At 46.8% G+C, this 27,843-nt stretch overlaps 1 protein-coding gene across 2 annotated transcripts in view; it reads right to left on the minus strand.

The window, feature by feature from the left end:
* Window positions 1-27,843, minus strand: part of LOC119461823 (CUB and sushi domain-containing protein 3) — a 146,421-nt gene that overhangs the window by 108,118 nt on the left and 10,460 nt on the right. For both annotated transcript variants that reach the window (XM_037723195.2, XM_049672276.1), the window contains exons 2-3: window positions 18,789-19,130; window positions 6,624-7,011 (exon numbers count right to left, since the gene is read on the minus strand). In XM_037723195.2, the coding sequence (XP_037579123.1) occupies window positions 6,624-7,011; window positions 18,789-19,120 (720 nt within the window). In that variant the 5' untranslated portion in view covers window positions 19,121-19,130. The remainder of the gene's footprint in view (window positions 1-6,623; window positions 7,012-18,788; window positions 19,131-27,843) is intronic.

Here is a 27,843-nt window from a genome sequence, read left to right on the forward strand (position 1 = left end):
ACATATCAGCGCTTCGGTATCATCATCATCAGCCTATATTTATGTCCACTGCAGAACGAAGGCATCTCCCTACGATCTCCAATTACCCCTGTCTTGCGCTAGCTGATTCCAACATGCGCCTGCAAATTTCCTAACTTGATCACCTCACCTAGTTTTCTGCCATCCTCGACTGCGCTTCCCTTCTCTTGGTATCCATTCTGTAGCTCTAATGGTCCACAGGTTATCCATCCCACGCATTACATGTCCACTAGAATATCGGCTATACCTGTTTGTTCTCTAATCCATACCACTCTCTTCTTGTCTCTTTACGTTAGGCCTAACATTTTTCTTTCCATCGCTCTCTGTGCGGTCCTTAACTTGTTCTCGAGCTTTGTTAACCTCAAGTTTCTGCCCCATATGTTAGCACCGGTAGAATGCAATGATTGTACACTTTTCTTTTCAACGACAGCGGTAAGCTCCCAGTCAGGATTTGGCCATGCTTGCCGTATGCACTCCAACCCAATTTTATTCTTCTGTAAATTTCTTTGTCATGATCAGGGTCCCCTGTGAGTAATTGACCTAGATAAACGTACTCTTTTACAGACTCTAGAGGCTGACTGGCGATCCTGAATTCTTGTTCCCTTGCCAGGCTATTGAACATTATTTTATTCTTCTGCATATTGATCTTCAACCCAATTCTTACACTGCTCTACCTTCGGTAAAGGTTTATAGGAAATCTTCACCCAAGATATCATTGGTACCTACATTTACACCTGTCGCATTTGCTTCCACTGATGACACCAGTGTTGCCAACTCGGTATGCCATATTATCCCTAGATTGAGACCCCAAAAATACTTAGATTGTGAAAAAATTGGAGGACGCTTAAGCTTCGCCTTTAAGCGTGGAACACGATAGCGTTCCCGTTCGCATCGTATTTTTCCTTGAGTGGGCTTTACCGCAACACAAAACGTGCGAAAGCCACCGTACAAAGACCAAGCTTACCGCGATCCCCTCAAAGTCGGATTCGCGTTTAAACAGCAATGCATTGCTGGGAAGACGTTCTTCCAGAGGCAATATAAGTCATCTTATATTAAAATGTGAAGGCCCTAGCACCTTTTTTCTATTATTTTATTAATTGTTTGCTATTGCCCCGATGCGCGCGCTTGTCCAAAACGCATTAGGCCGGCCAAGTCCCAGTTTTGACCTGCCGTATGGCGCCTCGATGCCAGCGCCGCTTACACGGTGCGGACAGCCTTTGAACCGCCCCGCGCCGCGCCGCCGCTCTGGCTTTTCGGCGCCATGTTGGTTCTTTCGCGCCGGCTGTCGAGCTGAACGGACGCGCGCTTCATTTGCTTTCTTTGTAGCATTGTGGTGGGAGAGCTCGTGTTTCGTGCAGTCTCTTGTGATGTTCGTGCTTGTTAACGAAACATGACGGGCTGCTTTGTCGCTCTGTGCACTGCATCGACTGCGAAAGAGCCGCGGGTATTTTGTTACCCCGCGCGACGTTGAACGAAGGAAGGGCAGCGCAAGTAAAACGTGACAGCTGGGTACCGACGGACACAACGAAGATATGCGAGTGAGGATCATGATTTTGTTAAAGATAATGTCCCTTTGTAATCCTTTTCATTTTCACAGAGAATTGGCTTGTAGATGTTGGCGTGCCTTTTCTAGTGATTATAAGGCTGCAGTATTGAGTGATCGCCGTGTTTGACTTGTTGTAACGCAGTAGGTTTATTCTAGACGTTTGTGAATTGACCTTTTTTGTAGCTTGTATTGTATTGTATTGGGGCACTTGTAAACTCGTTTCCTGGATACGCGATCGATGACAGTACCTACCTGGTCGATTTTCTTTCAGCAAAAACTAAATAAGCACAAAGCATCACTCAGTCAGAAGAGAGTGATGAGAGAAGCGACTTCATTCTAGACTTAGTGGAAGTTTCTTCTCTTGGGGAAGATGTGCTCGCCCACTTGGCAGGCTTTTTCGTAAAGCTGATTTTCCGCAGTGTGGAACACTGCTCTGTGTGCATGCTAGCGGCTGAAGAACGTGGATAGGAACACCACCTCGCTCAACTAAAAGAATATGTCCAAGGCGGCAAATTTTAATTTATGCTAGCAGACAAATTCTGGACTTTGTTTGTTAAAGTGAGTGTGTTCTCAAGTCTTTTGCTGAAGCTTAAGATCTGAGCTGTCTGAGAAACCATTGAAAGCACTGAAGGAAACTATTGGAAAGAATGTAACCTTGCCAGAAAACCCCTGTTATCAGCACAAAGACGTGACTGAAAAACTTCTTGAGCGATTTGTGTCCACACATCTCAGCATCTATCTGCGATGGCTTAACACTTCTGAAAAGGCAACTCAGTGTTATGCTAGCAAGACTGTAGCAGGTACGAGCATGCAGTACGGCAACCACATTTTATCCAGATATCCTCGCTGAGAGCCTATAAAGTGGATTAATTAGTGCTTACTTTTGTAAATAAATTGTGTATGAGCGTTGAACCCTGTTCTCAATGCATTTTTCTTCTCCAGCAGGTACCTGAACTGCTGCAGGCCTACTCACGCGACGTCTTCTAATTCTTCTCCCAGTTTCATAAATATGACGGGAAAACCCTAAGAAGCAAGATTACTATTAAAAGAGCTTCAAACTTGACAGTTCATCAAGTGTACAATTCCAGTAATATTTGTGGGTCGTTTACCAGTGAAATGAGTAAATAAAAAAGGGGATAACCTCGCAAACAAATCGTGCTACCTTCAGGTCATGATACACGCGGGAAGTGTCAGACAACCACTTTTGAAATGAGCACTCCATGCAAGCAAACTGTTTATCAGATGGTAAAGCAAAAAATCTGCATTTAAATCGCATCGGTATCGCCCTTAGCACGCCAGTCACCCTTTCTTTCTGCCCAATTGTTAATCTGCAGCCGCCACACGCCCAGCGCCTCCGTATTGGAAAGAACCAAGATGGCGCCGAAAAGCGTGGGTGTCCCCACCCTGAAAGCGGCACTGGGCATCGAGGTTTCCTAACCTGCCGAGGATGCGAGCGCCATCTGGATCAGATTTTCGCAAGTAGCATACCCGAGCTTCTTTCAACCTCCTTCGGTAGAAATGCTGCCAAACGGGGTTTGTGTTTGAGTTTCCTCATCACAGAATTATGTTTTCTCGTATATTTAAATAACAGTCCGACGCCACCATGCCTGTAAGTCGTAGTTTACCATTTTCCTGACGGATTTCACTGTGAGAAATTCAACTTTTGTACATCAAGACCCTGCACCACATGGGGGCCCGCGCAGTCGCGGTGGTTCGGAATGATTTGCTCCTGCACTAACACATCGCGCCACGCGGAGGGTCTGCGCGGTCGGGGTGGTTGGGGATGATTTTTTCCGCCACGGACGCCGACATCCACGCCAATACCGGATTTCCTGCGACACGACACGGGGCCCTTAACGCTATCGTGTTATAACATCCCTAAAATAGTTACTGCCAAATTGTTATACGTGCGTTATGCTTCACGGTGCCGCAGAGCTTTGTGATCGCTTCTGTTCACATCTTTATATGTCTTGTTGAAAGACAAAGTAAATTTCTTTCTTTTATTGCGATAGCAATTATATAGAAACTCCACGCAGATTTCTGCCGTCGGCGTCGCCGTGAGCTTCCATATAAAATCCAAGGGCCATAAAATAGTCGCCGCGCGATGTATGCTGTATGTGGGAGTGAAACGCGCGAGAGACGCGCGCTTTCACGGAGAGCGAACGCACAGCGGAGAGCAAACGTGACGTCTTCCATCGGGCGAAAGGCCGTGGGGGGTTTGGAGGGAGGCCGACGTTGTGATGCGGCACCAAGAGCGTAGCTCACTACTGCAGCCGCACTTGCTCACGCCAGCGTTTCGACAGAGGTGTCTGCGGTCAATAGAGAGTTTTAGAATAGGGGCCCCAAATGTTTGGGGCCCCAGAGAGCTTTGCGGGTGTCAGCGTTGGGGCATGCAAGAGTGAAGAGTTTTAGAATAGGGCTTTGCGTTTGCGAATAGCGTCTTGCGCTTGCAGCGTCACTACGGTGTCAAGGAAAAAGTATTAAAATAAACTACCACATTTTATGATAGGAAGAGTAATTTTGACTTTCGTGGTTTTGCGTTTAATTACAATTGAGAGGTTATTCTATTAGCAGTAAGCGATTTGTTGCGCCTAATTTTGAGTAACCAACTTGACGTGCCTTCACCAGCCAAGCTAATCCACGTTAGGCCTACGAGCCATGAAATCGACAATTGAATTCGGAATCAGCGGCGTCTATTGAATCAATCTTCATTACACACGTCAGTTGAGAGAAAGCGATAACCGCAGTCACTTCTCCTAGCTTACGAACTTCACGCGTTACCACAAATCAAACCTAGTTTGGTACTCGGAGAGCCGTCGCTTCGATGGGTACCGCCATGTTTGTTGACGCAAAGCTTTTGGGGCTGCTTTTGGGGGCTCTCGCTAAATCGGTGAAATAGCGTGCCCAACGCAAAACCCAAACGCAGTTAGCGTCTCGCGCATGCGCAGTGGTGTCAACGCTATTTCTTTGGGGCTCCAAATTATTCTAAAACTCTCTATTGAGTATGATCTATTCATGTTTGCTTGTGCACGCTGAAACCATGCTTGTTATTTCAGTTAGTAAGCGAATTTGTTCAAGTTTATACAGCCCATAAAACTACTATCCTTACACCGTATAGCTCTACTAATTTGCTATCGCAATTGATGCTTCGCCTTTCCGGCGAAATTGCGACTTTTTTACTCGGCTCACCTTGCTCGTCGCCGCCCGCTCCACAAGTTGCCATTTACTTTGGTAATACGTCTACTGTACACAGAGATCTTGGAACCATGAACGTACGAGGCACTGTGAAAGTAAAAATATTGTAAACTGCCAAGTATGCGTTCTCGAGCGCGCAAAAGATAAAACTGGCCCACCTCCAACAGTTTCGCTTTTACACGCGCTACGGCGCAGCTGTAATACCCCGCTGCGACAAGTCTTCGCCCTTTTTCGCGAAGCGAAGCAAACAAGGGTTTCCAGAACGAAGCATAGAGGGCAGCGCTGAACGCCCTTCTTGGTCAAATACCTTACAGTTTCGCCCAAATAGCGAAGCATCAATTGCGGTAGCAAATTAGTGGAGAGCTATACGCAGTAAGGATAGTAGTTTTATCGGCTGTGTAAACTTGGACACATTCGCTTACAAACTGAATTAACAAGCATGGTGTCAGCGCGCACAGACAAACTTGACTAGATCACACTCGCTGACCACACACAACCACTGTAAAAACGCTGGCGTGAGTAAGCTCGCCAGCAGCAGCGATTGAAGGTTCGTGCGGTGTATCGCTTCAACGGAAACTGGGTGCCGAAAGCACAGCAAATACAAGGTAGGAGCCGTGTTGCAGATTGCTTCCAAGATACGGTGCGCGCGACCGCCCGCAGCCGCGCAAAGTGCAAGTACGCTTGCTCACAGAGCCAGGTGCCGCACCCCCTCTCTCCCACCCATCTCTCCACTGCCTTTCGCGCAACGGAAGACGTCGCGTTTGCTCTCCGCCGTGCGCTCGCTCTCCGTGAAAGAGCGTGTCTCTCGCGCGCTTTCATTCGCACATACAGCATACAGCGCGCGGGGATGATTTTATCGAATCATCGCCCTTGGACATTATACGCAAGCTCACGGCGATGGCGACGACGAGAAATCCGCTTGGAGTTTCCATATAATTGCTATCGAATAAAAGAAACACTATGTTAGTAGGGCCACTTCAATTACAGGGCCGACGGAAGACTTGCCCCATACGGCCGTCGAGGTAACAGCGGCACCCGCTTCCCCCTCTCCTGTTACGATGCCAGAATTGAAAGATGTCGCGACTGACGGCAGCGCCACTAGTTCTAGCGACCCCGCTACTCCGGGCGCGCTGCTCCACCTCTACCGGTAGTGCTAGAGAGTTAAGAAGCAGCGGGTTCCAGTAACCTTGCTAAAGTCTGCGTGGCTTCTTTTGAATACGAGCATAACGGCATAAATGGGGAAATAACTGCATCTTTAGAAATTCCTAGACACTTCGAGAAATACGGTAAATACCTAAATAGACCACAGAATCCCTAAGTCTAGGGATAAATCTCTGGGGTTGGCATCAGTGGGTGACACTGGCATCGAAGCCGCTTCGCGCTGCGTACATGACAGGAATTGAGAACAGTACTACTTCACTAGCGGCTTAACAAGCCTATCGCTCAATGCACGTGAGAGGTAGGTGTGGTTGATGCCAGTTCTTCTTCCAGTAAAGCACCCTACATGTCGCAGCTCCACCCTGGTGTTTCTTTGGTGCAGAAAAACCGTTGGTTGAACTAGTCGCATTCTATTCGCCGTAATAGCGAAAGTGCAAACTATGCTGATAGGATGCCGTGCGTCTTGCTTTATCTATAGCCTGCGTGTTCTACTGTTCGCCAGCAATACTACTGGTCAATGCAAAGAAGACACGAGAGGGGCACCACCAACATAAGCAGCAGCACATGAGCATGTAAACACTGCGCTACACTAATCGACAGCATCTCAACCCTCGTTGATTGTATAATAGTTGCCGCACTTCTTATTACGATGGTCGCGTAACTTGAACTGCATGCGTCCCGGACGTGCGAAGCATGCAAGTCCCACCTGGTGTCCGGGCTGCGCGCTGATGTGCCACTCGCAGCGACGGTTGGCCGGCAGCCTTTTCTCCGAGTAGCCGGGGCTCGCGATGGCGCCGGCACCAGCGTCGCGCCGCACGGGGCCCCGGCGGCAGTCGCTGGGCGCGCAGCGCGGAGCAGCGCGGCTCCAGCGCGGCACGCCGTCGCCTCCCAGTTCGCAGCGCGCCTTGGACGCTCCCGCGTGGCCCACCGGGTCCAGCGGCGGGTTGCACACAAACCGGACCTCGCGCCCCAGCTGCCAGTCGCGGCCCACCACGTAGCCCTGGCTCGGGGGCCGCGGCCGCTCGCACTGGTTCGGGTTGAAGGCTCGATAGCGAAGCTGGAAGCTGCCCGGCTCCGAACCATCGGCCAGGGGACTGCGCGCAACGAGGTGTTTTTATGGTGTTGATATCAAAACGGCAAGGTTGACACTTAGCGCTGACAGGGAAACGCAAGCTGGTGCAGCGCAGAATTCGCACGGAGCGATGGTGCCTGTGGTCGGCGCAGATGACCATTAAGCGACTTCAACTGTGGCCAAATGATTGCGCTAAACAAGGCTTTGTTCGTGACCGGCGAATTTTTGATTTAATATTAGCGTCGCTACGAATATATGCTTCATGAATGTACACGTACATTAACTTTCCGTCCTGTTTCGACGTAAGCTCATTCCATTCTTTTGTTTCTGGTTCCCCGTCTTTGCCGCATATACAACCTACCAGATGTGTGAGGGTTCCGCAAAACAGAACTTTGTAGAAGAAAATGAAAAATTCTTTCTTCTTTCTTCCTAAGGCATACAAAGCCGAAAAAAAGAAACAAGGGGTACAAGTTAGCGATTTAAATGTAGTGTACTGACGTAAATTATGCGAATGCTAGATTAGTGTTACTTCGTGAGTAAACATTCGGGCGACATATTTTTCAACCAGTATGTGTAACATCTTTAGTGGAAGTGGTGTGCTGCATCTCCATCGTTTGTTGCTCAGACAGGCAACCTCGACTTGCGTCACTTATGGCCGCATACAGTATCCACCCTTGGGGTCCAGTACTCATCCAACCTTGAGTAAAGTGCGTGCGAACGGGGAGGTTGGCTGCTCTGCGTTGCATTTTTTGAGCTAGCGTCTCTTGGCGTCAAATTAAGGGCACCATCCTGCTGTAGTTCCGTATGAATTTCTACCGTAAAGCCACAACCCCGCCCCCCTCCCTTCTCTCCGTTGTACTTTTAGAGATTATTGCGCCAGTAGCTAGGTTCTCTGCATAGAACATCTTGGTATGGCCTTCTGTACTGTTCTAACAAGGAAGGCCTCCATAACAGTTCCTTCTTTTCATTGCTTCTCAATCTCGACTCAGCTCTCTGGCTGCTCAGCTTAAACTGACACACTTCTAAGGCAATATTTTTAAGGCGTTGCTTGCGACATATAATTACAATTTTATTCAGCAGATTTGATGTCAGGCTGGTGATTCTTACTTTAAAAGGTACATAAAAGACAAGGTTAAAGAACCAGTATTCACTCTTCGCAAAAGGCAACAAGCGCTTTGGAGAGTGTGGAGGAAGCTTGGCAATGCAGAAAAGACGCCAGAACAATATCCGGGTGGCGACGCTGCCATGAAGTCTCCCGCACTGGCTAATCAAGACGTCATAGCTTTAGACAGTATTTGCATGGGTCGTATAGACCTACACCATGTTTAAAAACAACGCTGCGCGCCATCAATATATTCTAAGCCCTATAGCGCCATCGCTAGGCTCCGCCCACATTTACCGAACCATTTGCACGCGAGGATGGGGCTTTCTTTTTAACAGCGACGCTGTTTAAGCTGGAGGTAGTCCGGTTGTGTACGCCCGAAATGTGGGCCGATACTGGTGGTAGTGCAGAAAGGGTTCAAGCACAATGGCACATATCCCTGTGAACTAGCGAAGCTGTTTACTCGACGATGCTCCGTCGAGTGTACGCCGCAACACCGCCACCTCGCAATGACGTCACTATGCGTCGCCTAGCAACGCTTCGCTCCAGTTGCACCGACCGCGCGAGCCTCACCACAGCTGCGTGAGCCGTGACGTCATCACGCGCATCGCTTTGCCTTAGCTTTGCCGAGCCATGACGTCACCGCGCCGTGCGGCATGGTTGCTGCGGCTGCGCAGAGGCGGAGCTAAGCCGTGACGTCACTGCGCCGACCCACTTTCGTGTCGCCGCCGCGGCGACACGAAAGCCCCGCCGTCTCCGCGCCGAGCACATGACCGCGAAGATGGGGCGGCCGATGAAGAGCGTCACTCCCGAAGAAGAGGAAGCGCAGCGCGAAAGCCCCCGCGCCGCTACTCGAGAGCGAGTGAGACGACTTCGGTCCGAACCCGAGTAGCGCGCCGACGAAGCGGCGGCGAAACGTCGGCGATTCGCAGACTATCCGGTGTTACGAGCCAGCGAAACCGAGCAAAAGCGTTTGCGCGTCCAGATACTTTAATGACCGAGTGTTCCCTGCTCCTTGGGCTGTCGATGATTCCAGGGTCATCTTGCGCAAAACGTGGCCGAGTCTCGAAGCATAACCTCGCAACAACTTGGCCAAACCGAGATAAAGTTAGGTGGGGTCGCAAGCTTCGCTGTTTGCCCAGTCTTCTCACCACTAGTGTGAAGCTGTCCCTAATTTTTACAGCGAAGCTGTATACCTCTACCAGCCATGGGAATTTCTGTGTCGTTGGCGTAAGTAAAAAAGTTGTCGCAGTTTCACCCGAAAGGCGAAGCATCAATTGCGATAGCAACTTAGTAGAGAGCTATACGGAGTAAGGATAGCAGTTTTATCCGCTGTACAAACTTGGACATGCAGCAGCACCGGCAACACACAGCACTGTTGTCGACGCCGTCGGCGTTTTGCCCGCGTTCGCACAAATTGCGTGCGGCGTTGTTGACTGTTGCCGGAGCCTCTAATAGAAATAGGCACTTGGTGCCGCAGCTAAACGTCGCCTCCCTTCCCTGCCCCCCCCCCCCCCCCCCACGGCCTTTCGTGCGTCAGAAGAAGGCGCGTTTGCTCTACATATATGGTGATTGTAAAGGAGGAAAGAGACGCCTACTTCTGCAGCCTTTAAGGGAGCACGGCACAGAACGCGCGTTTGTTCTCCGCCGTGCGTTCACTCCCCGTGAAAGCGCGCGTCCCTCGCGCCCTTTCACTCGCACATACAGCGTTCGGCGGCGCGCGGCGACGATTTCATCTCCATTGACGTCATACGGAACCTCACGGCGACGGTGACGGCGACGGCGACGGCAACGGCGACGGCAACGCCGACGGCAGAAATCTGCTTTGGAGTGTCCATATAATTGCTATCGCAATAAAAACGCCAGGCTAAACATTGCATACAAACATCGTATCTCCTTTTAAATCAGGCATACAGCATACAGCTCAGCACTCGTTTTCAAAAGAAAAACTACAATACAAGTATCAAAACCACATGATGGATGATAAGGAGCATGTGCTCCAACGCGTTCCGGTAAAGATTGGGTTTGCAGCTGCATCGAAAGTGGCTGACGTCATTCAAAACCTTCGTGTGAAGTGCAAACCATATAATGCATGATAATGATGTGTGCGCATAATTCGAAGCACGTTCCTTCTCCCGCATGTGTTTCTCGGTAAAGATTACGGTTGCGTAAGCTACTCCGAGTGGGAAAGTACCCAACAGCATTCCCGGCTACCAAGCGTAGACCACGGAAAGTAATGACGCCAGAAGAACAGCGTGAATATATTGTCTTTGTGAAGTAATAAAGGGTGTAGTTAAGTACATGTCACTCTTTGTAGAGCCACGTGTGTGAATTCCAGTGACGTCACAATGAGTAATTGTTGAGGGTGTCGTTTACAGTTCGCTGTCCAACCACCTTCACAGCGTGGATTGGAGCCACGCTTTTTTTTTCTCGTACTCCCTCTTTTTTGTTTGTTCTTTTGCGGGGGGAGTGTGGGCGGGGTGCCAAAACCACCATTTTATTATTAAGCACGCGGTAGTTACGGGACTCCGGATTAATTTTGACTGCCTGGAGTTCTTTACCGTGCAATCAATGCACGTTTTTTGCATGTCGGCCACATCGAAATACGACCGAACGAGACGGTAGATCAAGCTCGCAGACCGCCGCAATCACGGCTGACAGCACCTGCGACCTGGGCGCAGATCGTCACAGTGCGCTAATTTTTGTGAACACGATTAACGTGGCCTTAGATTGCTTTCCTCCCTGTAATCGGTGTGAATAGCAAACGAAACGCACTATACCAGCTGAGCCACCTCGCTGACACGGTCGCTGTTTGCTTCCATCTGCGAGACGAAATGGCGTCAGATAGTTGCTCGCGATGATCGCGCCAGTGGTTTCGTACTGGGCGCTGCTTTACGGAACAGGCGAACATTCGACATAATTTTGCTGTATTAAGTACTATTACACACGAAAAACAAACCGTACCCGATTCCTATGTCACCATGAGAGGCGATAGAAGCGATTGCCTCTACTGGGTGATACCGCGACGGCGTAGGCCCGCGCAAGCTGCGCCGTTGGCTGCGGCCGTCCGATCTCTCCAGCCATTGTACACTAGTATCCGGGTAGTACTTCTCGTTCGTACGGCGTCCAATCCGATGCCGCAGTTTGCCAGTACTTTTTTAGAAATCGTTTGGGTGATTCTTAGGATGACAAGTAGAACGCCGGATCATGCCCCGCGTCTCCTGCTTCTATAGTGTGGAAATTCATTAACACCTTTAGGCATGTTTATGACATCCACACTGCTGTTATCATGCTGCCTGCGTATGTGAACCTGTGATAGGCTACCTACACTGTTAATTTAACGTGTTGTTAGGTGCATCTGCTTGCTCGACCTACATTCAAGACTAATCTTAATCTAGATTTGCCACAGTGCGGTAAGAATTTGTAATGACATCCTAAGCACCCTTGCTGGCTAATGCACACCACGTAAAACAATACAGAAGCTTAACTGTCACGAAATGTGCGGCGCATAAACGATAAACTGGTATCGGAATACAACTTTCGCCGTTTATCGCGGTGGCCCATTACTTGCGACGGTTTTCATCAACAGGAAACCATGAAAACTTGAACATCTTGCGTATTTCGGCGCAACGCAGCTCGTCAGCATACTGGGCTTCTTTCGTTGTAAAACCATAGAATAAATAAGGACCGCACACACAGATCCACACACGCACCCGGGAAACCCAGCGGCTACTGAGATGTAGGCGCGGAGGCTCGGCGGCGGAGTGCCTACCGCGCGAAAGTCACTCCCGACGACAGCGCCACCGCATCTTCGGGATGTAGCGCCGTGGGGTATAGTTAACACACTTTCATTAAATGACTGCTCTGCGTTCTGGTTGAACCAAAGGTTCAACACAGCCAGTTCCATCTTGTGCCAAAGCGGCGCAAATACAAGAAAAAAAAATCCTGACGTCACATCTTTGCAATATAGCTAGGACGCTGGCTTTAATATATATATATATATATATATATATATATATATATATATATATATATGAAAAAACTGTGCGGATCCCACGCACTGTGGGAATCGAGGTTATGCGCAGCATTTTGCAGGCAGCTAGCAATGCAGCATTGGGGTTCCGCAAAGCGTTACCAGGGCGACCAATGTGTTTGTGTAAATCCAGTATTTGTGGGTGATGATGATGATGATATATGGATTTTATTGGCGCAAGGGCCAGGGATGACCAAAGAGCGCCAAGAAAGGTAGTGTGAAGCAGTCCATGAAGTGGTAAATGGCAGATGGTGATTGCACATGGGCTGTATAGGGGCCTAAAACCTACGATGTAAATGACGTAAAATATATAGACACTAAAATAATGAGAATGACAAGTGATATGGGCTATGATCATAAAACATACTCTATGTCTGAATAATACAATAAAATTTAATAAATACAACAAATAAGCTCTCCTCGAACACAGATCATTGCTCTGCTCAGTCCTGAAGATCGAGAGGACGTATAAACAACGGAGTTAGCTAGCCGAAAAGCGTTGCCTACACCGGCCGCTATAATACATAACAGTGGAAAAGAGAGAGAACTGAGCCACCAGTTTCCTAAAATCCGCGCACTTCGAGCGAAGACTATTCACATTCCACTGGAATATGGCGACGTTTTGATCATTATTCATGCTCCACCAGCGCAGTGGCTGACGTAGCGTTTTGCAATATCACTTGTTTCCATCGACAATGCGGCCTTGACCTCCTGGAGGTGGAAGGAGCCTGTGGAATCGCGGCAAGTATGGCTTTTAAAGCAGAAAACAACATTGGTATGACAAGTTCAGCAATAAACGGAGAGGAGGCCTCCTGTTTCGTTACACTTACTGGTTGCGGTGTGCTCGTGTCCTGTCGTGTGTTAGCCACGTGGTTTCTCTACTGACGAGATCCCTCCTGAGGTTCTTGTCGAACTTGATGTCGGTTTGGTGATGTCCCAAAAATTTGTCCTCAGTCTTGTGGTCCCCTTGCGACTTTCGCGTATGTCATAGAAGTGTCCTGATGCTTAGGCGTTTGCGCGCAAGGTGGTTGCACTGGGTTCATCATATTCTTGTTTGGTTCCCGTGCACCGCGCTGCTGGGTACGACCATAGATAATGTCGTGTTGATATTCAACACAGGCTGCTTTGTTCTGCGGGCAGCCAGAAAATCATGCAGTCTGTCTGATGGTCTTCTGCACATATTTTGCAACGCCTTGTTCCTCGGCAGTTTTTGGCTAAGTGACCAAATTTCTGGCGGTTATAGCAGCGTCTGGCTGGCGCCAGATATTCCTCGACTGGATGACTAGTGACGCCAACATACACTCGCTCTGGGATTGGTCGGTCATAGCGGAATTGCAAAATCACACTTCTCATTGGGCGCGATTCCACAGTGCCATCTCTTCTTGGCGTATATAACGGGTCTGGCGTCTAGCTGATGTTACTTCTGCCTCTCTTAAACATTACGTTAATTGTTCTGTGTATTCTAGAGGTACATGTCTGATTTTTCCAACATTTCGTTTGTATGATTCCGGAATAAATGTCTTCACTAGTAAACCAGCGACCTGCACACATGACAATAAACTCTTGGCTGAGGCTAGAGAACGCACAGTGACTGATTTATCAACTGGCCGCAAGCTGAACACTTCAGTGCGAAAGAGCGCAACGTAGGCAGCATGGCTCACGCTTCGCCCGTTTGCGCTTCGCAGGTGTGTAAACGTTATTCTTTGTATGCTAAAAAAATTCCACAACCCGCACTTGATGTTGCTATCTTGCCTACAAGTGCTTTATGAAATTGCTTGTGACTGTTTTTCGTTAATGTTTCTGCTACTATGCTCCGGTGATGTAGATACAATTACCGGGCCTGACACTCACTCGGCATCATTGCTTTCATTGGAAGACTTGCCCGATGATTCCCCAGAACAGATGCGGCTTCTTTTTCAAAGATCTGCATACTCGTTCTGTGAAATCAGCAAAAGGTCAGGCCGAGCAGTCCGCTGACATAAAAGCCATAAAAAGCAGTCAGAAAAGTATTGAAATGAAAATTTACAACATTCACGACAGATTGAACAAACTCTAAGAAAAAACTAATGCGTTCGACAATATGTCTGAAGAAATTAAGGGAGTACGCCATGCACTGGAAGGCGCTACCGCCCGGCATGAGTCTTTGGAATCTCCTCTAGACGATAAAGGAGATAAATCGCGTCGCGACAACATAATTTTCCGTGGTATGCCTGACTCTCCTGAATCGTGGGAGCAGTCTGAAGCAAGTATCAAATCTGCCCTTCTTCGCGTTGCGGATAATTTGCCCGATAATGATATCGATCGTGCGCATCGTATATCGGACCTTTCGTCCGCAACAAGTGCCGCCCCATTGTTGTGAAGTTTTCAAACTATCAAGTTTGAAAACTTCACAAAAACTTTCGAGGGCACGTAAAACCTAAAAGAAAATTGCATCACTATGAGCGAAGATTTTTCACCCGCAACGCGTCGTATACGCACCACAATTGCTGATTTTGCCAAAAGTCAATCGGAAACGCAGCCCTATCAGCTTAGGTACAAAACGTCTTGGCATCTGTTAACACCCCGCTTCCCACAATTCCATTTTGGTTAACCAACTACACGACGTGATTATTTCTGCGGCGTCTCAATTCCCGAGCTTACCGCTTTTCTTAATGGGGGATTTCTGCATTCCTAATGTTTCGTGGGATTGTGAGCCACCTGTGCCGAATCGTCCTCCACTCGCAAATGATTTTTTTATGTGTGTGCTGTACTTTCTACAACACAATTGATAACGAAACCAACAACAATTGCAGAATCAACAGCTAATATTCTTTATCTCGTACAAGCAACACACCCTGAATGCGTTTCTAACGTCACTCACCTGCCCGCTATCAGCGACCACTCCATTCTGTCATTTCGCATAAACATGCCACGTCCAAAATGCAAAAACAGAAAGCAAGTTATAATAGATTATAAAAATGCGAAGTTCGAACTAATCAACCAGGAACTTTGCACTTTTCTTGGCGGTTTTCTCGATGGTTTTGAAGTGCGAGCGGTACGATCAAACTGGGATTTATCTTTACTTAAGGTTAAAGAATTAACAAAAAAATACATACCTACTCGTGCGATAATTGTGAATGCTGATGCACAATGGTACAACCGCTACATAAAACGTTTGTCGAATAAGAAAAAAAACACGTACCGCTCAGCAATACAGTCCACAGACGACGGCCACTGGGCAGCCCACAAACAAGCTTCCGCCGTGTACATAGCAGCGATAAAGAATGCTAAAGATAATTTTCTAAATACCAGGTTACTTTTAATGCTCACATCCGATCCCAAAGAGCTCTGGCGCGTGTTTCACCCTAAAAATGATAGCGGAATCAGTCTTGCTGATCCAGAAGGGAACACTATACCTGATGCGCAGTGTGCCCGCATGCTAAATGGTCTTTGTCCGCAACTTTTCTACGACAGCTCAAACATTGCTTCCTCATGTTAAAGCTTTAGACTTTATAGTCATGTCTTTGGTTATAATTTTACATTATAATTTTACATTATAGTTGACTACAATGGCGTGGTGAAAACTATCAAAAATATGACAGCATCCTCCTCACCTGGGTACGATTTCATTAATCCTAGGTTTCTTGTACATACAGTCTATTACTCATCAATTATACTAACAAACATTTTTCAACAGCCCCTAGAGAACAGTTCCCTCGCCACTGGCTGGAAGATCGAGAGAGTGTTTCCGCTTCATAAGTCTGGTAACAAACGCTCACGTCTAAATTATCGCGCCATTTCTCTAACTAGCTTTCCATGTAAAACTTTCGAGCATATTATATTTCCAAGTCTTCTTGTTTTCTTATATCGAATTCATTTTTTTTTCACCTCCATAACACGGTTTCTTCAAGATATTCTCGTACGATACTCAACTCGTATGTTTCACTCACCGTCTTCATGCTATCCTCGATCGTTCTTCTTTAGCTGAGTGTACATTTTTAGATTTTTCAAAAGCCTTCGATAAAGTATGCCATAATCTCATTTTATATAAGTTGCAGTTACTAAATTTGGATTGCAAACTGCTTGCGTGGCTGAAAAGTTTTTATTTTCTTTTTTTTTTTACCAGATCGTTCCCAGTTTGTCTCTGTAAATAACACTGACTCTCTTCCGAGTCCTGTTTCCTAGGGGGTACCACAAGGATCGGTGCTTGGTCCTCTCCTCTTTATAATCTCCGTTAACCACTTACCGTCCTGCGTCTCTTCCCATATCAACTTGTTTGGAGATAACTGTGTAAGATTTCGAGAAATAACTAGTCCTAACGATACTGCTATTTTACAGTCTTATCTTGATGCAGTGTCCGCTTGGTGTAAGACTTGGCGCATGGAATTAAACACTAAAAATGCAAAGTTATGCGCGTAACTAGATCTACTAATACCACGGTTCCATATCAGCTTGATAAATTTACTTTGGAAGTAGTATCGCCATGTAGATATTTTGCCGTCACTATATCCTCAAAACTAACCTGAAATGATCACATTGAATCCATAATCGCCAGCGCCAACAAAACAGTTGCACATCTTCGCCGAAATTTCTCACGCGTTCTTCAGGCTCTGAAACATTTACTTTATAAAAGAAGGTGGAATACGCCGCCTCTGTTTGGGACCCTTTCCACGACAATCTAATCTACTCACCCGAAATAATTCAAAATAACTCCGCACGTTTTTTTTTTTGTCTCATTATGTTACAACCACAAGTGTGACTAATATGAAATCGAGCCTTGACCTACCACCACTAGCATCTCGCCGTAAGATTCATCGCTTGTGTCTTTTTCACCACATATTTCACTATCGTTTACCACACGATGATTTCGTCTTCCCTCCCCAGTATGTATCATCACGCATTGACCACCGACATAAAGTTGCCGTTCCTTTTTGTAGGACTTCTACTTTCCAGTATTCACTTTTTTCCAGGACTTGTGACGAGTGGAACCATCTTTCTACCGCTACTGCAGACAATACGGACCATCAACTTTAAAAGAATGTTTTCACTAACAGTAACTACATCGTTTTTTACCTCATGTTATTTTTTGTTATTTCTTCTCGTTTGCTTGTGCTCACCTGTATCATCTTGTGAGTTTAATTGCTTTATAGTTAGATTATTTGTATAATAATGATTTGATTTGTTGATTTAGAGTATTGTATTTGTATTGGTACATTATATGACTTCTTGTATCTCTTCACTGAAATGTTTTTACCACTCCCCTCTGTAATGCTTCGGCCCTGAGAGTACAATAAATAAATACATATGAATTAAATGACGTTACGTGCATCACATGAATGAGATGACATGCATGTCGTGACGTGATTGTCACGAATGACATAAATTACATGAAATGACGTCGTAGTGGCCGTTTCTTTAACAATATGTAACACGGTATGTGTGGCGAGACAAAAGCTTTCATGACGTGACAAAAATGACATGGCGTCACATGCTCATGCATGTGACGCCATGTCATGTCACGAGGTACATTCATGCAATTTATGGCATGACACGCATGCGATTCTTGGGATGACATTTATGTAATTTTATTCATATCAGGTCATGCACGCATGTCATGTGATTCATGGCCAGATAAATACACAGTTCTTCTTTCTGGCGTGTTATGTGCCAAAACCAGTTCTGATTATGAGGCACGCCGTAGTGGAAGGCTCCGGATTAATTTTAACCACCTGGGATACTTTAACGTGCACTACAGCGCAAGCACACGGGCGTTTTTGCATTTCGCCTCCATCGAAATGCGGCCGCCGCGGCCGGGATTCGATCCCGCGATCTCGTGCTCAGCTGCGCAACGCCTTAGCTGACTCAGCCACCGCGGCGGGTATAAATATAGAGTTAAAGAAAATACCACAACGGCATCATGTAACTCATATCATTTATGTGATGACACATTCCACGACAAGCATGTGAAATCGTTGCTGTGATGAGATGACATGCGCATGTCTGGTCATTCATGTCATGACGCACATGACATGTCATGAAATCCATGCGACTGATGTTATGATATTCATGTCATTTATATCCTGACAGATATTCAGTTAAAGAAACGACCACGATGGCATCATGTAATTCATATCTTTTATGTCATGTCATTGATGTCATCGCGTGTCATTCGTGTAGGCATGCGCAGATTTGGTGATTCATATACAAGAATTCCGAAGGCAAGAGCCTCCGAGCAAACAAAAACGTGGATTATTGGTTAGACGATGTCCGTATTTTGTCAATACTTTTAGAAACATGTATTTTCATATACCTTCGCAGGCTTCCGTACGCTGACGTAGGACAGGATATTTTTGCACTGGCTGCATGTTTCCCGGTTAATAAATATCTTTCTTAGCCTTTTTTTCACGGCTGAAAATTTCTGGAAATTTTACAGCGCAATATATAGATGATCACACGGTACCCGAGCGTTTTCGCACGTCCGTCGGAATGCGACCGTCCGAGGAACATCGGCACCCGCATTGCACGTGGCTTCGACTTCTGCTGCCCTCACACCGTCATTCGTTTCTATATCGGCCTCGCGGTATGTTTTTGCTCAACGCTGTACACATCGAATACAACCGTTCCAAATAAGTACTACACACCGCCGAGGGAGCACCGGCGGCGCACTCGAAGCGTACGCACATACCTGGAGACGAAGCGCACCTCCACCGTCTCCCCGGCTAGCGTGGCGTCGAGGCAGTTGACGCAGTCGCGCGTGATCTCGCTCACGCGGCCGTCGACGCTGAGGCGCAACGCGGCGCTCCTCAGCGCGGGCGACGGCAGCTGCACGCTGTCCAGCCGCACCAGCAGCCGGAACCCCGGGGCGGCACGCAGCGTCCACGTGCAGTTCAGCCGCTCGCTGGTCCGGAGGGGCCGAGGCGGCCGCACGATGCCCTTGTCGGCGCCGTCGCGCGTGTCGCCGCACACCTCGGCACCGCTGCAGGTGGCCACCAGCAGCGCGAGTGCCAGCAGCGCCATTGCTTCCTGCCTGCGTATGTCGCTAAGTTTAACGACGGCGAGTATAGGCCCAAACTTATATCCAACCTCCCCAGTCAAGCGGCAAATACTATCAAGCAACCATTACCGATATACGTGTCTCCATTCAGCAGCTGCTGTAATGTCATAAGCGCGTGCTACCAAGGCTATCCGCCTTGCGAACTCCACGGCTACAAGTTGTAAATTGCAATATGGGCCATCAGGTAATTAGTTAAAAATTTAATTAGTGAATTTTGTTAATTATTCGATTATAGATTTCAATTTCTTTTGCAAGTAATGTCCGCCTCTTCGAGCAGACCAGCTCATGAACTAGAATTGTGCTATTTGCCACAGGCAACGTTTAAGGATTTCTGAAAGTGTTCGCTGAAACACCCTGTATATATACACAGAAATGCGCGGAACCGTAGGTATAAGCAGCTTCGCTTTAAAGCATTGTACTATTTCTAAGTGCGAACGGAGCCACTACAAGAAGTCTCTCTAGCCTCCACAGCGTTGCACCTGATGCCTGAAATGGAGTGTAGTGTGCGAAAACAAATCGTCAGCACTTCCACTCTGTGAAGATGAATGGTAACCGAAGCCTATCAAAATCACAACCAATGGAGGGTATACGTACCCGTTCACAGTGCTGAACGCCGGCAGTTTTTCCTTGATTATAAATTCCTTACACGAAACGCAACCTCACCGAGGTCTTCTCCACTTGAAGCGTAATGTTCATTCAACACTTCCAAGGCATTATGTGGCTGTTCGCCGGAGCGGATGATATTGATAAGGGACACGTTGTTGTCGAACCACAAACGTGTATATACATTACCATGAATCTCATTCAATGCATACATCGCTCCATTCTCGATAAATTCATGGAACAACTGCCGAGCAGCAGGCGAGCCGACGACACGGCTCACTGCTGTGTTCTTCGAAGAATCCGCCCTTCAGGGGTGTCCTTGAGGAAACGTTGTTGATCCGCTATAATAGCGTTCCTGCATTCTGTGTCAGTTCTGGCCTTCGTACTTTCGCAAGCCCTGTGGTATCACTCTGGAGGGTGGTCTGCAGAGAGCAGAAGCCGGCGGAGAAAAACTGCGCGCATTGTTTCGTAAATCCGACCGCCGTTGCAGCGAGAGGAATGCAACCACGCGCCGTTCTCAAACAAGTGGACGCAAACCATCACCATTAGCGTCCGCACGCAGAGCGGGAAGAGCGGCGCACTTCGATCAGTTTCCGTAGCTGTCCTACGCGAGACAATGTACATACTGATGTAGCGCTCTCGCACTGTGCACGGCACAAGCACTGTCAGAAAAATAATAAGGATGAGTTACAGCGTTCCGCCCGTTAAGCGAAATTAGTTGCAGGGGCGAGTATTGGACGCGCAAGCAATAAAGCTCACCATTAAACTCTTTTACCCCGTGTATTTAACCACCTAATGCACAAGCCCTAATGGCGTCACAACTATTTAGAAACGTTACGGTTATGATCGCAATTTTAAAAAGTAAATAAATTATGGGGTTTTACGTGTGATAACCCCGATCTTATTATGAGGCACGCCGTAGTGGGGGACTCCGGAAATTTCGACCACCTGGGGTTCTTTAACGTGCACCTAAATCTAAGTACACGGGTGTTTTCGCATTTCGCCCCCATCGAAATGCGGCCGCCGTGGCCGCGTTTAGATCCCGTTATGATCGCAATTCCAGAATAACAACAGTAAGTAGGATAAGACAAATCTCATAAACGCTGTAAGTCATGTAAAACTCAGATATTAATTTCACTCGCATTGTTCGCTGTTGTAATGAAGCAATGTGATGAGAAAGACATTGTGAGAACGTGAGCAGTCGACAGACAAGTGGGTTGAAAAACAGCGAAAGCCATTTGGGGTCTGGCTGGCACGATCACTTAGTTCCGTCTACAAATGTTAAATCTGCTGCAATCGCCGACGGTCTGCGCAAAACAATTGACCTATTTTCACATGATTACCCCTCGACTCAGCGCTGCAACGACAGTATCGTGGCCTGTTTCACGACAATATTACTCTTGCGCTTGTGAAGGACATCAGAGGCAGGGATTTTCATGACAAGTTTCGATTATGGTAGTCTCACGTCGGAATCGAGGGCATATGTCATGTGCTCCGAAATTGATAACCCCGAAGAACCTATGACAGAGAGGACTCAATCCATTCATGCATATAAGCCAGCTACAGGAGATGAATACGCCTGCCTTCACATAAGCATCAACTACAGATCAGTGGGTGTACATACCAAGTCGGCATGAAAAGTAAGGAAAACTTGCAATCGAACTCACAAAAAAAAAGAAATCCACAACAGCAGAATGGTTTGGCACTCTACCAGCTGCGACATCTATGACCGAAATAGAATAATAGCTCAAAATAGAATGATCTATTCTGACTCCAAAGTAGCTCTGAAGGCACTACAACGCCATTTCCAAGGTGACGACTCATTTTGCTACAAAATTGAGGAAATATTGACCTTTCGTTCTCTCTTGTTTCGGTCGCCAGATACTTTTGCAGTGGATCACAAGCCACGACTGCACATCAGGTAATAAAATAGCGGACAGAATGACTACTATGGCGCGTGCTTTGAATGAACGTATACAAATACCGTTTGTTAATACCTCTGACGCCAAAAGGACACTTCATGAACTGCGGCACAAGATATCCAAGACCACGTGGTTCTACGAGCGCACAGCCTCTGTCTCCGGCTCTGCACGAGCCTCTGTCGTACAACATAGAAACTTAGTTACGCTTCTCACCAAACTTTAAGATATAACAGGCTCACTCTCACAATGTCTACGTCCCAAAGTGGCATACACATCCCACTTCGCTTCCTTCTTTCTCTGTGAGATACGGAAAAGGTTCTCGTCAGACTGCGCACATTGTGGCACCTCGGAAGCGTTTGCAGAACACATCCTTATTGAATGCCCAAAATTTGACAAACGTGATTAATTTGGCGTTTTCTGACGCAAGGGCCAAGTATGGCCATAGAGCACCAGACCGCAGTTATTGAGTTGACAATGGAGTACTGAATTACGAAAGTTGGTTGGGACATGGATGCGAAGGGGCTTAAAAACAATCGCTATAAAGGCTGTAATATGTATACGTAATAAAATTGGGGAAACGACCAATGAAGTTAGAAAATATACATTGCGAAGGGATGATAATACGAATTACAATATGTCAGTGGTGAAAATTTCCAAGAAGCGCAACTGCATTTCCAGAGCCCTCGAAATGCAAGGGCCTGGGAGCATGTGCGATACAAAGCGATGCTATCACCAGCAGCCTCTTGCAAGAGGATGCGCTACGAATCTATAGTGCTTATCACATTCAATAAACAAAATGAATTAAAGAGCTTCAAGCTAATTTGCTATAAAAAAGAACTGAATTGATTACTGCGGTTTAACGTATCGAAAACACGATTTGATTATGAGGCCCCCCGTAGTGGGAGACTCCGGATTAATTTTGACCACCAGGCACCAACGTGCCCCCAATGCACGAGACGCGGGCGTTGTAGCATTTCGCCCCCATGGAAATTCGGTTGCCGCGGCCCGGATTTCATCGCGCGGCCTCGTGCTTAGCAGCGCAACAGCATAGATGCTAAGCCACCGCAGCAAGTAATATCAAAAAGCGGCTCTGGTCCACGGGACACTGCGGGATGACGAGGAATGTGCTCCATGTGAGCTAAAGGGAAGTACTTTTCACATAGAAGTACTGCTTTCGGGCATTCTATCAAAACACGAAGGACGGTGAGCCTCTCGACACAGGTTGGAGGCAGATCAGCAGAAAATTGTGGGTACCACACGTGTGCCTCATCCTAAGTGTACAAAATAGGACATCAATACGTCGTGTTTTCGTCGTGGAAGTACAAATACCTAACCGTGGTTTTATTGCGTAGAACTTGTTATTTTCGCAGTTTCTCGAGACAATTACGCTCCTTGCGCAGATGGAAGTAAACCAGAATTCTTGTGAAAGACAAATGATTCCCTCTTAGCAAAGTGAGCCCATGTATTCAGAGGAATAAGACGTTGCGTTTATATCGCGGCAGTCCAACGGAATAAAATAGATAAAGACAATCAAAAACACAGTTCGCTTAAGCAAAGATGTGAAATGCCGAGCAGTCAAACATCAAACGGGAAAAGTTCTTTGCGTGATCGTTTTACGCCCGAAAAGGAGTATTTAAAATGTTGGCCAGTAACAGCAACTAATTTGCAAACAAATCGCACTTCAAAAACTAGCCTCACTAACCGAAGACGACCGTTGGCTTATTGTGCGCTCGGTCTAATTTATCTAAACTGTACATATTCAAAGTTTAAAGCTACGTGAAAAAGCCTGCATACACGAAGAAATGAATATCGCTGATACATTTTCAGGTACGAGCTCAGGATAATAGTGATGTGGAAGTAGTGATGGGTAAGCATGATTAAGTACCCAGCCACCAATATTCATTTCTACTATTTCTGTGCGAAATTAGCTCCTAAACGCAACATTTATAGTGTTCACGTAACTTCGGTTGCCCTCCGTGATAACAATATGGTAATCAGCTTTTAGTTACAGATAACAGGCCGCATTTACGGCCTTACACATCTGTATGCTTATGTGGACGCACGCATGGGAATATACGTGCCTATAGTATGTGTTCATGCATGCGGGAGTTTTCGCGCATGCGTGTGCACATTTCTAGGTTTACAGGAAATTGGGAACCGGCGGTTCTGAACGCGCCCTGCCACCGCTCCCTTGTCTCTCTCCGGCCCTTTGTCAGACCGGAGCCCATACAGTTCGGCGTGAGTGCACCGGTGAAGCCACAAAAAGAAATAAAGCATTGGCAGGCAAGGCGTTGCAATCGGCGTCCTCTTTTCTAAGAGGAGCTGGTGAGTTGTGTGGCAAAAGGGCAAGAAAAGAGTGCATTACTTCTACTGTTCGTTGTAATGAAGTCCTTCTAGAATAATTCTTCTAAAGTGTATCTAGTTCCTAAAGGACATGAAATTCATAGCAGAGCATTTCTTAAGCTTCAACTAAAGAGTGTCACGGCGTTCTTGACATTAACGAATCACTAAACAACAAGGAAGAGAAACACGCGCATGGAAGGACATGGATGGACAAGATGTAGGAAACCAATTAGAGATAGCGCAGCCCAAACAAATTTAATGGAACAAGTAGAGTTCTATTTTTGTTTATTTATTACAATACTGCTGGTCTGGACTTCAGACCTTAGGCAGGAGTGGTACAATAAACACATGCGAAAAGGGGCAACTTAAAAAGGAAAAATTGAACAAAGCCTAATTAGTGAGAATACTGCTCTGTAAAAAAGTTTGCTTCGCTTGCACTGGAGGCGCAATGCTAGAGACAGCGAAGGTGATGTGATGGTCACTAGATAGTCCTGGCTTTCGGGCTCGGCTAAGTACTACCAAGTCATCCCCAGCATTTTCCGTAATTTATTGATTATTGACCGATTATTGATTAGCTATTGATTGGCTATCGCAAGGTATTGGCCACGTATTTGGGCTAGGCTGAGCAGTACCAAGTCATCGCCAGCATTTCCCGGATTTATTGATTATTTGTCGATTATCGCTTTGGGCTATTGATTGGCTATCGATGACTGACTAAGCTTAAGTAGTCCCAACCATGCTTAGCTAGACTTAGCCAGGCTCAGCTTCGCTAGTTCACAGAGGTATGTGCCATTGCGTTTGGACCCTTTCTGCACTACCACCAGGATCGGCCCACATTTTTTCTGACGCATCACGGACTTACGGCCGGCTTAAACAGGGACAAAGAAATATATACAGAGAGATGGGACAAAAAGAACATCAAGGTTCGTCTACATCATCACAATGCGCTATGGATTCAATGCCATGTAGATAACACGATACCGTCGGACATTCGAATACAGCTGCGGGGAGTGAATTCCAATTGGTTATAGTGCTTGGGAAAAAAGAATGTCTAAATATGTTGGTGTTGCATGATATTTCAGGGACTTTTTTGTATGGTGGAACCGTGTAGGCCGTCGATGTGCGTCACTTGGATAGGTGTCCTTCGTAATACCTAACTGTCCGTGGTAAAGGAGACAAAAAGTATCGCCTAATTTCTAGCTTTTCGCGCTTAGCGTTTTCGAAAAGACATGTAGGTGATGCCTGCCAACTGTAATTGTTATAGCTGAACCTAACTGATTTCCTCTGGTTTTTTTTTCAATATTGAAATGATTCTTTTTGTGCATGGATCCCATACAGCTGCAGCTACTAATGACCGAATAAAGGTTTACACGATAAAAGCTTGATTTCTTGTGTAGACTTACCAAGGCACCTTCTTAAGCATCCGTGCTTTTCCGTCTCTTTCCCCTGGATGTATTCAACGTGCTCATTTCACCTAAGATCATTAGAGATGACGACTCCCAAATACCCACAGTTGGTTACGACTGCAAGGGGTTGGTCATCAAAACAGCATGTGAAGGATATGGGGCGCTTCTTGTGAGTAATAGTCATGAATTACCACGGCTTTTTTTTTTTTACTTACACGGTGCCAGGAACACCAACGAAGCCGTATTTACACGTAGTTTCTTCATTTGTACAGAGTGTAATGTGGGACTGACGGATACCGCGCTCCAGCCCAGCTTGCACAGCAGTGGTGCGAGAGGCCTTGGTGCACCCTGACCTTAGCTGTTTGGACCTTCTTCCGGCAGTGCTTCGATACCGGAAGCGTTGGTGTACTTTGTGCGCGCTTAAGAACGCCAAGTTCCCAAAAAATAATTCAGAGACGCTGTGCCTCAATCAGATCGTGGTATTGGTCAGAATTCTGTTTGTTTAAATGAAACATAACTAATATTGACACATTTCTCTGGCTTCATTGTCAGTAATTTCGCATGGATGAGACTAACAAGAAATTGAGCCCCCCACTCCCCCCCCCCCCCCCCCGATGTCCTTAATCTCTTTCCCGGAATATGCCGGAAGGGCAGGACAGGAGAGCATCTGTCGCACTGCTTAAGGTGTGGCGACCCGACAAGGACGAGGGGGCGGACTCGCCTGGCGCCCGCAGCCTCATCGATTGAGTGGCCAGCCCGGACTTGATCAATGGCGACCAGACGCGCAGCACGGGAAACGCAGCAATGCCCTTCCCCTGCCCCCCAAATGGCGAGAAGGCGTGGCGCCGCACGTGGCTCACTCATTCGACCCACGCGGGAAACATCTCCGGTTTAGGCGAGGAATAACACGAGCACGTACTCCTGCCTTAAGAACAAAGAGTGCGGAAAATAATGCTTATGCTGACGCGCCCACAAATTTGCAATCAGAGGCGCCGATGCAACGATGGAGAGATGGCAACCGAGAAAAGACACGGAAGCTTTTTCGAAGGCTATTTCAGCTAGCTCTCGCGCTAGGGTCAAACCAATGATTAAAAGGTAAACGCGCTGTCATTCAAGAACGTCTGCACAGCCGACTGACCAGTCGTCAGACAGGAAGACAAAACAGCCGATTTCTTCCGTCCGTCTGTCATTTTCTCGCTGCATTCGCGCATATCAAAAGAACATCGACGCTGGGAAACGTTCCCGCTGTACTTATACGGTTTTACCTCTTTATTTTCTAGGCTCTTGTTGGATTGTGGAGGCAGTGGGGGTAGGTGTGCCAGAATTCCCGTTCCCCCTAATGGTACTTTTAAAGCGAACTTATGCTTCTTTTTTTGTTCTTTTGCAGATCACTTCAAATGCTCTGCTGCCTTGCAAACACTAAGGAACGTGCGCACACGCCGATTTGCATCTAGCAAGAGAGACAGCATCGAAAGCGCAAACTGAGTACAGCCAGTCCGTACAACCGCTCTCTTCCGGGTTCTGTCTCATCCACATCCTTCCCTCGACGGACATCCACCTTCGGTCTCGTGACACATCTCCGCGTCCGCTTCTTACGATGTCCAGGCGTTGCTGACGGAACCAGTATTTTCTTTTCGGCATAGCTTGTGAGCGGTGTTGCGTAGCTTGTGAGCGGTTAGGTTAGGTTAAGAACATTGCATTACAATAAAGTTGTGACCTGTGTGGCATATAAATACTTCATGGGAATACACGTTCCATACGATGACAACAAAGACAACTGCACGCATCTAGTTTAATCTTATAGCATCTGACAGCTTCATGAAAGTAGCGCTTCACAGATTTCAACAAATACATTGAACCTATATGTTTTGTTTTTGTTTTGTTTTTTTCCTAACTTTCTTTTCTAGAGCTCTTGAATGAATGTTTGCATGACTTTCACTATTCCTGTTTTTTTTTCCTAGGTTGTTGCTCTCTTCCACCTCTTGGAGCGGTATAAAATGGCCTGACTTCTTGTATTTAGTTTTTTTTTTCTTCAACAAGCTGATTGGCGAAATTCGCGCACACTCAGACAAAAAAAAAAAAAAACTGCGTCATCATTTCGTAAAGAGCCGCCATATTTGAATGTATGGGACCTAACAACTTTTCCTTTGGTCTATCTTTTCTTTGCCATAACGAGAACGTACCGTTAAGGCATTGCAACCTTGCGCATGAGGATAAAAACACGGGGGTCTACGAAGGTTCTGGATCTTCAATGTCGCACACTACTAAACCGGTAGACCACGAGCCAGGCTTTAGCCAACGAAACGTTCACTCTGGTGTGCAATTCACGCACAATATTTCCCCACTGAAGGCGATATCTGAAATCATACAAATGATGGAAAAGGCGATGACGTTTTCAAATGACTTCCCATC

This window comes from Dermacentor silvarum, chromosome 8, assembly GCF_013339745.2.
Source record: "Dermacentor silvarum isolate Dsil-2018 chromosome 8, BIME_Dsil_1.4, whole genome shotgun sequence".
In the NCBI taxonomy this organism is placed as follows: domain Eukaryota; kingdom Metazoa; phylum Arthropoda; class Arachnida; order Ixodida; family Ixodidae; genus Dermacentor; species Dermacentor silvarum.